Source organism: Cariama cristata, unplaced genomic scaffold (assembly GCF_000690535.1).
Source record: "Cariama cristata isolate BGI_N322 unplaced genomic scaffold, ASM69053v1 scaffold18765, whole genome shotgun sequence".
Taxonomy (NCBI): domain Eukaryota; kingdom Metazoa; phylum Chordata; class Aves; order Cariamiformes; family Cariamidae; genus Cariama; species Cariama cristata.
The window spans coordinates 3,744-17,894 of record NW_009618356.1 but is presented as its reverse complement, the minus strand read 5'-3'; the positions used below and the strand labels follow the sequence as shown (position 1 = coordinate 17,894).

Sequence of the window (14,151 nt, the reverse complement as noted above, 5' to 3'; positions counted from 1 at the left end):
CAACCCACTGCCAGCCCGGCTCCGCTGCCCCCCGGCCCCGGCGTCTCTCCCCTGCCCCTGCCGCTTCTCCATCCCCTTCCACAGACCCTCCCTCCTCCTCCTCACCTACCGCCACCCCCTCCCCTGTTTCCCGCAGGGAGGATAAATTCAAACAACAACTAGGTGCCCCCCACCCCGGCCATGCGTCTGCACGGACTGCTCTGCCCTTCGGGAACACCTCCCTCAAGGGAGCCAAGGCTTCGCTTGCTTCTCTGCCCCCCTTTCTCCTCATTTTGGGGTTGTTTTGGGTTTTTTTTCCTTTTTCTCACCCATCATTCTCTGTGGAGAGGGGGAGCAGGAGGAAGCCCCCCACCCCGAGGAACGTGGGTGTTGCGGGGGGAAGCTGCCATCCGTCCGTAAGGGTTTAGGTGAAAGGCGTCGCTCTCCGTTTCATCTTCCCATGCATCGGCTTCATCTTTGTGCTGGGATGCTGGAGGGGCTCGGAGGAGCAGGATGCCACGCTGTCTGGGGTTGAGCTCACCAGCGTTACATGCCCGCTCGCTAACTGAATGAATACCTGCCGGCGCTTCGATATTTATAATAAGCTGAAATCTAGCTAGTGGTGCTTGAATCCCTGTACTGTAAAGCTGGTCTTTCAATTCAGGCTCTTTTGCCAAGAGGTTGAGAGGTGGGCACCACGGAGGAGCCCCCACCGGCCCCGTCTGTCAGCCCCGGTGGCCTGCAGCAAAAAAGCAGATGTCCCCGTTGGAAAGCCATCAGCCCGTTCTGCTTGGCAATGCTCACCGCGTCTTCCTTCCCTGCGACAGGTTTTCCTCCTTGATAGGCAAAAGCACAAACACCGGCGTTGCATCTCGGGGCATCGGCAGCTCAAAGCTGGTTCACTTTTGGGGTGCCCTAAGGGAGGCAAGCTCTGGTGTGCCCTTTCTGCTAATCCCAGCAGGAGCTGGGCTCCTGGGGATGCTCTGGAGTTGGCGAGGTGTCCTTGGGAGAGCTCAGATGGCCTCAGGAGTGGTGTGAGGGTCGCCTAGGACAGAGGAGCAGGACGCTGCCGTTTCTCAGCAGAATTAGCCCAGAATAGTGCCTTAACAATTCGAATAAACCCCTGATTGATGGGTGAGCTCCAGGTTGGGTCCCACTGCAAGGTTCAGAGCTAAAGCAAGACTGCATTCAGCCTGATAACGATGTCCCATCCTTCAACTTGTTGCCTGTGTCGCTCTCCCAAGCTTTGCCTTTCCTTGTGCGGTTGGCATCCGTTCCCCTGCCCTGGCTTGAGGGGACCAGTGAGGGCTGTGGTTGGTTTGGTGATGCCCTGCGGCGTTGGTTAGTGCTTCTCTGGCCAAGTTGTGTTTGTTGAAGTTGAGCTGGTCTTTGGTTTCACTTATTCAGGCTGGCTTTGTGCTGGCGGAGATGGAGAAGAGGAAGGGTTTGCTATTACCTTTTTGTTGGACGCTGGGGTCCAAGCTGGGTCTCTCACTGCTGTGTTCTGCCCCCGGGTGTCATGCGTTGGCCTGACCACGGCTTTGTGGTCTCTCTTGCCTGGGGAAATGTCCCCTTTGGGGTTGGGGAGAGCTGGGAGTGCTGCAGGGGCTGCAGAGCATCCAGCACAGGCAGAGAGGTGCTGGCCAAAAGGTGGGGTGCGTTGCAGCTCATGTCTTGCTCCCAAGGCCAGGGCTGTGGATGCGTACGGACGTGGGTCAGGTCATGGAGGAGGTGGTGAGCAGAACTGTTGATAGACAAGAAGGAAGAGAGGACACTGAGTGGGCTGCAGGAGCCCTTTCGCATTTGCACCTTGTTCTGGGTATCAAGCTGGGTGCTGGGGACAGTGAGCCACATCTGGCTCTGCAAGAAGTCTCAGTGCTTCATCTCCTGGACTAAGTCAGCAAAGTACTTGGGCAGCGTTGGGGCTGTCCCTGCAGAGATCGGAGGATTCACTCACGTGCTCAGGGGCTTTGCTGACCGTGGGCATGCAGGAGCATTAGCCTGATAGGGATGGGACAGGGGAGCATCTGCTGTTCTCCTGGGTGCTCTTTGAGGTGACGGGTTAGGTGACTGGTGTCCCCTCCTGCTAAGTGATGCCCCCCTGTGCCTGACGTCTCTGGAAGGCTGGCTGCTCTTGTGGATGTTAGCATTTTGGAGCAACAAATTGCTTCTCATCTTCATGTTGACTGGGATCCTGTGGACACCCAGTGCTGCAGTCGGTACCCGTGCGCTCACCCTCATCTCCATCTGCTTTGAGCAAAAGCAGGATGATATGGCAGAGCCATATTGACCTTCTCAGATGGGTACCAAAGATTTCTCTGCTCTCCTTCCTCCATGACCCTGGGGTTTACTAGGATGGTGCAAAGCCTTCTCAAACACATACCCATGACGGATGTGGGCACTAAGCTGTTAGGGCCGTTGGCTTTCTGAAGGGACCATGACCCAGACTGGAAGATAATTGCTTTAGAGAAGCATTCAGTGATGCCCTTGGAGGTGTTGGAGGGCCTCAGGTAGAGTGGTCCATGCTGTCTCTTCCTCCACTGCCTCTCAGATCCCATCTCCTTGGGCTCCCTTGTGCTTCTTTCCCTTCACACTGAGCCTTGTGACAGGATGGGAACACTGCACCCCAAGGAGGGCTGACCTTGCCTCTATGGTCTTCCGTGATGGAGCCCATCAACCTGCCTGGCTGGTAGACTTCTTCCCCCAAGTAAACGCCCACGCCAACATGTTCCCCCTTGTACCACTCACCTGGAGGTGGCTTTCCCTGTCCCAGTTCATCCTCTCCCAGTGAGGATCTGTCCCACTTGGACGTCACTGTGAGATGAGAGCACCTCATTGAGGCTAGAAGCCCAGCGGAAGGCCCCGTGACTGATCTCAGCCGTGTCTGATTCCCTTCGAGAGCCTGCTCGTAGAGCCACTTGGAGACGTCGAGATGTGACCATGCACACAGCACTTTGGAGAACCAGATCCCTGCTGCTCCTTCCCCTCTCCAAGGCCTGGGCAGTTCCCAGGAGTCCTACAAGACCTCCGAGCACTTTTGTCTACACCCTTACTCAGCCCTAATGTGTCTCTTTATGTCTGGTTTTCGTTAATGTACCAAGAGCTCAAACGAGTCTCTCCCGCAGTGTCTTGTCCTCCATCCATCCCGGTCGGCCCTGTTGGCACCTGTTGGGTTAGACGGGGTGGGAGGTGGGGGAGTTGTGTCTGTTGCTTTCAGGCTTTTTATGTTTTATTTTAATTTTTTTTTTGTTTGTTTTTTTTTTAAACTCTTGCACCTTAATCTCTCACATCCCTTCTTTGACAGACCGCGAGGGTGGAGAGGGGCTTGATTTCCATTATGCAGTTCACAAATACACCGCAACGCAACGTTCAGCTGACAACTCTGCCCATGCGACTAACCCCAGACCTGTCCGGGTTTGAATCTTTTTTTTTTTTTTCCCCCTTCATGTGAACTCTGGGGAGGGAGGGAGTCATGTGGGGAGGGTCATTTTTAGTTTATATATCCCAGGAGCCTGGTAGCACAGACCAGTTAGCCTCATAATGTCCGTGAGGCACAGCTGGCCCTTTGGACCACAGCCATAAGCCCAGTGCGGTGGGAAGGTGATGATGGATGGACGGCCGGTGGGTGGGAATGGCTGTGACAGTGCAATAGAGACGAGCATCCGCTGCTAGACAACTCCACTGATTAAACTCTTGGTTTGCCCGAAGTCAAGAGGGAAGGACGGACGGACAGACGCCCTTTGTTCACATGGACAGAGAGAGCTTCCCCACACGCAGCCCTGCCTAGTGACACATGACCACGACGGGAGTTGGGTCAAACTTGCAAAGGAAGAAAATAATGTTTAAAAAAAGGAAAAAAACAGGAATAAGAACAACCTCGGTAGCATGGAACTTGAAGGAAATGAATGAAACCCCAAGCACTTGCCTCAAAACTAGTTTCTCATGCCTGGTGTTTGGCTCTGTATTATTTTACGGCATTCAGTATCGGTTACCCAAACATGCCAAGTAAAGAGTGTATCGGTGGCTCTACTAGTGTGAACAAACTAAACGAAGCACTTTATTCTGTATAGATAAGGGAAGGCGGGGAGGGGAAGCTTGGATGCTTTTCAGAAGCGTCTTAAGTAATGTTCTAGGAAATGTATTATTATTATTATTATTATTACTTTTTTTTTTATGACCATGTGTAATCAATATATGTTTAACTCCAAGTACAGCAGTTACTCTCTTTGGGATGGTGTGATGAGGGGGAGGCTGAGATGGTGGGGTTAGTCCATCAGCATGGGGCCAACTGGGGCAAGTCATTGCCTATCGTGGGAATGAGCAAGTCTTGCTTCGTTGACGGCCCCGTTGGCCAATGTTGGGGAGGTCCCAAGAGGTGCATCAAAGCTGCCTTCCAGGGCACTGCTCACAGTCAACCTTGGCACCAAGGGCCCAATCTGCATCCCCATCCCAAGCCGTCTTCTGCCTGGGGGTGCTGGGGCTGCTCTCTGGGCCACCCATGAGCAAGACGAGTCATGGTAGGGTAGGCTGTTTTGGGTTGTCCCTAGAGGCCAGATCCTTGGCCATGCTTTGAAACCTGCTTTTGACCTCTCACCAAGGCACGTCAGGGGTCGCTGAGCTCTGAAATTGGTGAGAGGTCAGAATTGGGCCTTTCCACTGCGTTCTCCCAGTCTGGAAGTGTTATGACTGTTACCAAAGAGGTTGCAAGTGGAAGGACTGAATCAATAAACAATTTGTCTTTTATAAAAGAAAACCTAAAGCGCCACCACTTTCTTTGTTACCTTAATTTTACTTTGCCTTTTTTTTTTCTTTCTTTTTTGTGAAAGGCTCTTTTCAGGCAATTTGTGAGGAGTCAGGGCCCAGCAGGATGGGCTTCCTATGGCATATTGACTGCTGCTGCTGTTAGTTCACACGTAAAGACTTTGAGTCGGGTTTGATGGGAGGTGTGTGCGTGTGTGTGACAACTAGAGGGGCCAACAACAAAAAATAGCTTTTCAGGGAAGTGTGATGAGTGGCTAGAGGAAGGGGCTCAGCCCTGGGGGTATTAGGAGGGGTGAGGGCTGAGCTCTGGGGTCCTACTGGCTCTGTGAGGTTTGTATGAGCTGGGGCTCTCTGCGTTCCTCGATAGGCAGTGGAGAAATCAAGAAGCCCATCCAAAAGCACCCAGTGCCTTCGTTGATTGAAAATGGAGCAGTAGGAACCTCCCCAGCTAACATTAGCACTAATATTGGGAAGCTAATGGAAGAAGAGGTGATTTTCCCCCACCCTTGCGATGTACGTACTCCTTTGCTGCTGGCGTTGCCTGGAGAAGATACCCGTGGGGGAACCTGTACCACTGGAGCTGTGGACAGATGAGCTGCGAAAACGCCTGTCAGCAGTGAGGAGTGATGCCTCTCGGAATAGTCCTGCTGGCATTTCTTACCTATGATTGCCTTTGGACTGAAGCAGCCTTTTGGCGAGGTGGTGGTCAACATCTCTGGGCCAGAGTTTTGCTTGGTGGTGTGCAACTTTGCTGCCTTCCTTGGGCCAATGCTGGCTTGCAGGCACTGAGATTTGCTCAAGCGATGGGATATTTCAAGCTCTTCTGGGGCTTTTTATACAACAGCTATTTTTCCTTTTATGGTTTCTTATCCTGTGCCAGTGGTGGCATCTCCCACAGCTTTATGATGGATGTGAACCACGTGGGAGCACTAAGCTTCTATTAACTGTATTCCCGATGGACAGTTGCGAGGTGAGCGACCGAGGATGGGGACCAGTTATAATCGCCACTTCTCAAGCCGTTATCGAGGGACCACACCATAACAACTCATCAAGGCTCAGCAACATTCCCTGTTGACTTCAAAAGGCCCAGGCTTCCCCCAGGAGAGCCCAGCAATGTGGCAGCGGGTGGATGGGGATTAACCCTCTCTTAGGACCAAGTGCCAGCAGCTTTCCATTCTGCATCCAGCAAGAAGAGCTGAAGCAAACGTGTTGGTGTCCAGTCCCAGGCGGGATGTGGTATCCTGCCGCTGCAAGAAATTACTTTTAAAAACTTACTATTTTATGCATGGATTGTTTTTTCTTCTTCTTCTTCATTTTTCTTTTTCTTTTCTGCCACAAGCTAGTCTACATTTCATAGATTCATCTTCAGTTAGTTTGGGAGCCGTCCACAGGAATTTCTGCAGAACTGGGTAGAAGGTGATTTTTTTTTTTTTTTAGTGCATTTTTCACACCTTTGATTGTTTCAAAGGTTTTTTGTTGCCTTTTTTTTTTTTTTCTTTTTTTTTAGGTATTTTGTGACAGCCAATCACCTTGGATTTATTTTTCTTGTGAAAATATTTCATTACTACTCTGATGTGATTGTCCTCTGAGGAGATTATCCAGTAACTTTTTAAATCCTTAAAATGAAACCAGGACAAGACTCCAGTTACTTTACTCATGCCAAATTGTTTTTCCTTCCAAACATGTTTTAGTTTCTCCATGACTGCATTTTGAGCTAGACGAATCAGCCAGGTATGATTTGTGATACCATAATTTTCATGCCAGGGTAGTATTTTGCAAGGTTTGTATTTGTTCTTTTTTTCTTATTGATTATCACCCCTGTTCATGGTATCGTGAGATCATGTAGGCATCAAACTTCCTTCTAGTCTTAGGTAAGTTTCTAGTCCTCCTGTCTATGGAGAATAGCTGTAAGGATATGAATGCAGTGCTAAAGTTTCATCTCCCAAATAGGGGAAAATAAGAACGTAAGCTGGGGCTCTGCTAGGGCTCTCCATGGGGCTGGTTTGCTGCATGTGTTCATCGCAGCTTTTAGAATCACAGAATAGTTATGGTTGGAAGAGACCTCTCAAGTCCAACCGTATACCCAATGCCACCATGCCCGCTAAACCCACTAAACCATATCTTGAAGCGCCACATCTAAACGTTTTTTTGAACACCTCCAGGGATGGTGACTCCACCACCTCCCTGGGGAGCCCGTTCCAATGCCTAACGCTTCCTACAGTGAAGAAGTTCTTCCTAATATCCAACCTGAACCTCCCCTGGTGCAACTTGAGCCCATTTCCTCCTGTCCTTTTGCTTGGTCCTTGTGTTTGGTTGCTGTGGACATTCAGTTACAGCCCTATCAACATGAAAACACAGGGGATTTCTTTTGAAATAGCCTAACAAATTTATTTTTAAATAAACAACTGATCAGATTGTGTGGGCATCAGGAGATTTTTTGCTCTAGCAGATCTTTGTCCTGCTGCCAGTACAGTGGAGTTTCTATCAGAACATCATCATGGATAACTTAAAAAAAAAAAAAATGCACTTTTCCTCAATAGGAATCTCTCTTGAGCCAAACACATCTGAGATCTCCATGTATTTAGCAAACTAGAATGCTCTTTGAAAAAAAAAAAAAGGTCAGAACATTAAAAACAAGAGAAACAGCATAAATATAAAACCTTTCCCTGAAAAACAGCACTTGTCCATCCATAGGTGAGGACATTGTGATCTGTGATTGAAGGTGAGGAGCCCAAAATCCTGGCGATGAGTGCACGTGGCCTCCCCTGCCCGTCTCTCCCCCCTTTCCTACCCTACTACTTGCACGACCCTTCCCCTCCCGCAGACCTTATCTCCTGGCCTCTCTTCAGTCCAAAGCCAGGGTGGAGGCAAAGAACTAAGACTTTTTTCTTTTCATTGTAACTTCTAAAGCGTTTCTACTGCCCATGCTCACATGCTCTTGTCTCATCCCAATAACCCTCATCACTCAGGAACTCATCAAAGTCCCCTCAGGTCTCTCCAGCATCACTTGACTTTGACCCTTCCTTTTCCTCTCCGTGGGCTCTGGCACCATGCTCACAGGTACCTTAGGTGGGGAAATACTTTATAGACCCCCCTTTCCCTGAGAACGTCTGCTTAGTCCTTTGGGACCCACTTTCTGCCTCCACTGTTGGTTGTGGAGGTTCAACAGCACTTGAGAAGGTGGGGAAAAACATGGAGAAAGAAGCAGAACAAGTGTATGATCTTTTTGTCCTGCCTACTGAGACTGGAACAACTCATTGCTCCATGCTTCTCGGTCTACCCCAGCTCCTTGCAGGGTCCAGATTCCTTCTCTACTTATCTTGTGAGAGTTTTCAAGTTCCCATAGATCTTCAAGATAATTTCCACCCCCCCCTTTCCCATTTGACTGAGTAAAAAGGTACCAATCACAGATGCGATGTCCTACACAGTATCCAGATGCCACATCTCTGCTCTGATAAGCATGGCCTCACCTCCCCTCTCATCCCTCCTTGCCCCAGACCCCCATAGAAAAAAAACAAAATCAGGCCTCGCTACATCTTCGTTAGACGCAAAACATTGAGGCGCACGGGAAGGAAAGTGGCACCGGAGGCATACTGGATCTCCCGGAGGACCCCTTCCCACTTCTTCTGCTCTTCATCGTATCTGGGGAGAGACAGAAGGACAGTTACGGTGGAGAAAGAGTCTCGTCTCCCTCAGTTCAGCTGCTCTCCATAGTGGTGGGAGCCCTGGTGCACAGTGTGATGTCCCACCGACCTTATTTGGCCACAAGATACCTGTGGCAACTGCATGGGGACTTTCAGCCCTGGTTTGCAGCACATGGCTATCAGCATGTGGTCTCGCACGGGAAGGTGTTATTTTTCCATTGTGAAACAGGTTGATGGCACCAAGAGTGAACATCCATGGTGAAGGCCAGCAGGTACCTGCTGAGGGTGCTCTAGAGCCACAGATGTGAAGGACAGGAGCAGCTAACGCTGTATTGGCAGCCATCAGAAAGTGCTTTCTGCCCGCTTCCCTGCTCGCTCGTAAGACTATCTGATTTCCAGCCAGAGCACTGGCTTTTCCCAGGGAGAGGGTGCATCACACAAATGCTGCTTCACACCAAAGCGGAGGTTTGGAACCAGCTCCAGGCAAAACGTCAATGCTAAAGGAGCAGATTTTCCCTGGTATGTTGCTGTATGAGGCTGGGAGAGATCACTGCATCTCCTAATGTGTCCTCCAGCACAGCACAGGGCAAACTTCTCACCCAGAGCCCCTGCAGCCTTGTGCTGGGGTAACAACATCCATATCGCACTGAGTGCATCAAGAAAGACAGAAAATACCTGTTCCCTCAGTGACTGTCACTAACATCCCCCCCCATGTTCCCTTGGACAGCCCTGGGGAAGATCGTCACCTCCAAACGTCGTTCAGCTCCGTTGGCACCAGTTCTCCTGACTCTGTCTCCACCGTGGCAAACCCTCCGAGCAGGTAAAGCACCCCAGACAAGCTCACCAGGCTGACCGAGCTGCGCTCCTGTGGGAACTCGGTGAAGGTGTCCCACCTGCCACGATGAGAGAAGGGTCATGTTAGGGGACCCTGCCTACCCCCACGTTAAGGCTGACCTCAAATCAGGAATCAACAACTGAATTAGCCAGTGGCAGTTTAACTGGTGTAGGTCTACATGGGATGGGATCATACATTGACTGTTGTTGGAGATATCTGTTTCCATCATCATAGTTCAACTTCATTTTGCATTGAGGAGATGAGCTGTGAAGCACACCTGGCATGGACCAGCAGGTCCCAGCGGTCGGGCTGCAGTTGCAAGGCCCTCCCAAAGTCAGAGAGTTGATTGTGTTGGGTGAAGCTACCAGGATGAAGTTACAGCCCTGCAAGGAACCCAAGGACGAACTGCACCAATTGGTGAAACTGCTTTGAAGGTGAGCCTGAGATGATCCACAGCTCAATTGCAGTGGCATTCGTGATGCCCAGCTGTCTGGGGAATACAGGTTGGGAGGATCTGGTATCGGGAGTTGCAAGCAAACCCCAGAATGGTTGTAAGTTGCTTTATGTACACCTGGAGCTGCTCCTTGTGTAACTACGCCCCAAAGGTGTGCTCAAGTACATACTTGTTGGTGGCTATGTCATAGACTTCCACCGAATTGGTCAAGCCAGAGTCGGTCACACCAGCCGCCACGTAGATTTTGTCCTTGTGCACAGTGGCTCCAAACAAGGAGCGGGCAGTTTTCATGGGCGCCAGCTCCTTCCATTCAAATTTGGATGGGTTGTAGACACACATGGTCTTCAGGCACTTCCTAGAGAAAGATGAGAGAGAAAAGGAGCCTGAGTCTCCTGCCAAGGGGCAGCTTTGCACTGCAGGAGTCTGGAGATGTCTACTGGGAAGAACATGGGGTATCTAGAAAGGATTTTGCTCCTCTGCACTGGCATGAGTGCCTTTGCTTGAGTGTGCACCCAAGGGTGCCCATGCCTGGAGATATCATTTGTGTGTATAACATATCCCCTCCTGCTGTTCTCGCTTTGGATAGGAGTCCTAAAAGCTTGACATTGCGCTCACACAGCTGGATACGGGTCCGTGTAGCTAACTGCCTTTCAGGATCTTGCACACAACCATCAAGACGGTGTTTCAGTGCTCCCGTTCCAACTTGACACTGCGAAATATCCTCAGTAACATTCCTGTTCCCCAGGACGGCAGCGTAAGGTGTGTGAATGTATGCATGCTCACACTTTTCAGAGCATAATCCTTTCAGAGCAAGACCTATCTTTGCTGGATTATGCATGTTTGCTCTGCAAACAGTCACACTTCTGCCTTGCAAAGCAATCGCTGCAATGCTCCCCGAGAGAGGCTTTTTCTGCTGAGCCCGTCTCCTGCAGGAGGGCAGGATGGGGGTCAGGTTTGATGAGGTTTTTCGCTCCTATTGCAAATATCCAACTGGATGTGACTACTAGGACCATGCTGCTCCACAACAAGTCCAAGACAGGAGACCCTTAATGTGAAGGGGCTTCTTGCTCTCAAATGCCTCTCCCAATCTGTGCAACATTTATTTACTGTGAGCAAAGGGGATGATAACATTCCCTCTCCTGCAAGGACAGTGCCATCTCCCTCATGTCCCTGTAGGACTCCTGAGGGCTTGGGAAGAGCTGCAGTCACAGAGGTGAGCTGAGAGGGAAAGATCCACATCTCACACCCCATCCAATCCTCCTTAACACATAGCATCCAGGTTGGGGAGGTACCAACTCATGCTCTGCACTCCCACTGGTTTGAGGGATGACTCCCTGAATTTCTCTTGCTTTTTGACTTACTTGTCACTTCCTTTGCCACCAATGACATAGACGAGGTCTTTGTGTGATACCACCGCATGGCCATAGACTGCGTAGGGAAGGGAATCGGCTTCACCCCACTTGAAGGACCTGGCTCAGAGAGAGATGGGAAGCAAAAGGATTGTAACTTGCTGGGTGAGTGCAGCGCATTTGTAACTCTGCTGCCTAGAGTACGCGGCACTTTCCAGACCTAGAGATGAGCACAGAACCTGACTCAATAGCTCAAAAAATATGAGGTTTTCAATGAGATACGGCTCATCCAGTAAATTTTGGAATCCTAAAAAAAGTGGGAAAATAAAATATGCAGGATGCTTATGCTAATATTCATTGTTTTCTGCAGCATCCCCTACTCTTGGGCTTTGTGGATACACATCCCCACCTCTCTCAGGACCTCAACTCATTACCTCATTACCAGATGAACACAAACAAGATAGAGGTTTTTGCAAAATGGAAGAACATTGAAACCAATGAGAGTTAGGGGTGCAAGATCTTGAGGACAAATTTATTTTTTGGCCATCATCTTCCACTTTGAGGTGCTTTGGTTGGCCTCAGCAAGGACCCACGGGGTGGGTATGTCCACATTTTGCAGTGCAGGGCTGTGTTGAAGTCTCTGAGCAAGCTCTGGGGCAGCTGAACAGAGGGTGTAGCTGTAAGGCTTTGGAAACCCCAAACTGGTACCCAGATAAGGCTGACCAGTTTCTGAAGAGGTGTCTGTTCATGTCCATGTAGCTTAGACTCGTCCCTAGTTTTCGATACATGTAGGAACTAGCCCCTCAAGATCTGCACTTTATTTTACCTAAGAACTGAGTTGCCTGGGCTCTGAGTGTTTTCTAATTGCCCAGCCACTCTGGGCAAATGTTTGATCCCATAGACCAGCAGTTTTCCTTCTCTGGGTTTGTTACAGTTGAAATCTTGACCTAAGTAATGCTAGAAATACAGGTGGTGCTGATCACATCTCTACCAGCTTCAAACCACCCTCTGAGCACTTAGCAGGGGCAAACACATCCTTTCACAGAGTCTGCAGGGGCAGATAAATGCCCTGTTCTGTGGGAATGAAATTGATTTCAAATCTCTGACTATAAAATAGACTTCGAAGCACACACATCTGAATATAGACCAAGCAAAACCTTGTTAACACCTACTGCTCTGCCTCTTTGGGGCACAGAGCAGCAGTGTTTGGATGTTTCTGTCTCCTGCAAGCAGAACAGGATGGTGCCTTTTAATAAAGCGCATGACCTAACATAGGTCAGAGCCCATTGTCCAAAAATAATCAGATATTAAGCCTGATATTGATCAGGATAGGCCATTCAGTGCCACATCCAAATATTTTCAAAAAAGCCTTTCCTGTTCAAAGCCATTCCTGGTGAGACCATAGTGAATATCGCTGAACCTCCAACCAATGGGCAAGAGCAGAAGGAAAAACTCCTCTTGCTTCTCTGCACAGGTCTCACATGAGCATCTACTAAGATTGGCCCCTGATAACATAATATCCCCATTACCGCTTCTATCTCCAGGCGGTTCGATTACGATAAATGAAGCAGCTGGAGAGAGACGGCTCAGAGCCCCAGGGTACAGCTTGAGACAGTCCCAGTGGTCCCAGGATACAGATGCAGAGTTCAAGACCTGTCTTCAAAACCTTTCAGCCCCTGAAGAGTTGGAGTCGTTTTGCATGGCAGCTGCTTCACCTTCTCCTGTAAACCTCCTCCCACCCCACACTCACATAAACACTTACAGCCGGTCGTAGCACAGGACCGAATCCAAGGTCTTCTCTCCCTCTTTCAGTTCTTTCCCTCCGACCACAAAAATAGAGTTTTCCGCCTCTCCCAGACCAAAGAGGCAGCGAGGGGAGGGCAAGGGGGGCATCCCCAACCAGTCTGCGTCCAGATGGTCGTACTGAAAGGAAACACATGGTGATTAGCGTGTGCTCACCCAGCCCATTTGCTTAGCAAAAATCAGGGTCCAGAGGCTGAGGGCAAAGTCCATTCCCACGTGCAGCGTGATCACCCCAACGGGCACTTTCTGCAATGCTGGTTTCTGCCTGTGCCTTACCATCTGGTGCAGGATGGGAGATCTCAGTGGAAATTCAAGTCATATATCATAAGACATATGTTTTATGACAAGGCGTAAGATGCGCCAGCATGAACGTGTTCTGCTCTATGCACCAAAGTCTTGGCTTGGAACAAGCTTGGTCATCTTCGGATAAGACAGTCCCATGTTGGACCTATAATGGATAGTTCCTGGGACTGGAGGAGCTGAAGTACTTCAATTTTAGAAATCTTGGATCACCTCAGTGCGTGTGAGAGTTTGTGAGATGAAACATATGTGTGTCTATCTGCACAGAGGCTATTTACACAATACCTACCCACCCAATATGGTACAACACAACTGAGACAGTACTGCAAAGACCAGAGCTCTGCTTGCTGACCGAAGTGTGCCAGACCCATCTGTTAGATGGGGAAACTGATCCATACAGCGCTACTAAACCAGATGGCCAAATCCTTGCAGATCTTGGACATCTGTAGATCAAGGTTTTGCCTCATCTCCCACCATAAACAAAGATGTGAAAGATTATGAGGCTGGGGGCAGTCTGGGCACCGTGGCTTGATGGGAACTGTAAACTGGGGCAAAAATTTTTAATGATGTAGCTTGTAGCAGAGGAGGGAGTGACATCTTGCAACCAGTTTGGTGGGACTCTGCAAGACGAAGCTGCGAGGCAGCATTGCCTGAAGCACTGTTTGCTATGGGCTCAGGCCAAAGAGCTTCAGCTTGCTGGGCTGCCTCCAAAGACTCGGCCTCAGCTGAGTGCCTGTGGTTATTGTCTCTCTGTAAGCTGTGGTCCACATATGTGTTATTTATAGTGCAAGCCTGAGCAGCTCTGTCACCAGGACACTTTCTGCTTCTTGATGGATTCATCATTGTTTTCAAGTCATAAATTGTAGAAGTGACAAATAAAGGATACCCTTTTCCATCTGAAATGTCAACGGAATCCTTTTGTTCCTGCCAAAATTTGCAAGGCTTCTGGGATTTATCAGCATTTTTGTATTTTGGTGCTTGTCCTTAAGTCTAAACTACCCCTGACTTAACTGTCCTGGCTTCAGC

The 14,151-nt window shown here is 49.6% G+C and overlaps 1 protein-coding gene across 1 annotated transcript in view; it reads right to left on the bottom strand.

Moving 5' to 3' along the window:
- Positions 1–8,270: 8,270 nt before the first annotated feature.
- KLHL40 (kelch-like family member 40) overlaps positions 8,271–14,151 on the bottom strand; it is a 9,582-nt gene continuing 3,701 nt past the window's right edge. The window contains exons 2-6 of the mRNA XM_009700839.1: positions 12,785–12,945; positions 11,035–11,142; positions 9,843–10,028; positions 9,131–9,277; positions 8,271–8,382 (exon numbers count right to left, since the gene is read on the bottom strand). Coding sequence (XP_009699141.1) covers positions 8,271–8,382; positions 9,131–9,277; positions 9,843–10,028; positions 11,035–11,142; positions 12,785–12,945 — 714 coding nt within the window. The remainder of the gene's footprint in view (positions 8,383–9,130; positions 9,278–9,842; positions 10,029–11,034; positions 11,143–12,784; positions 12,946–14,151) is intronic.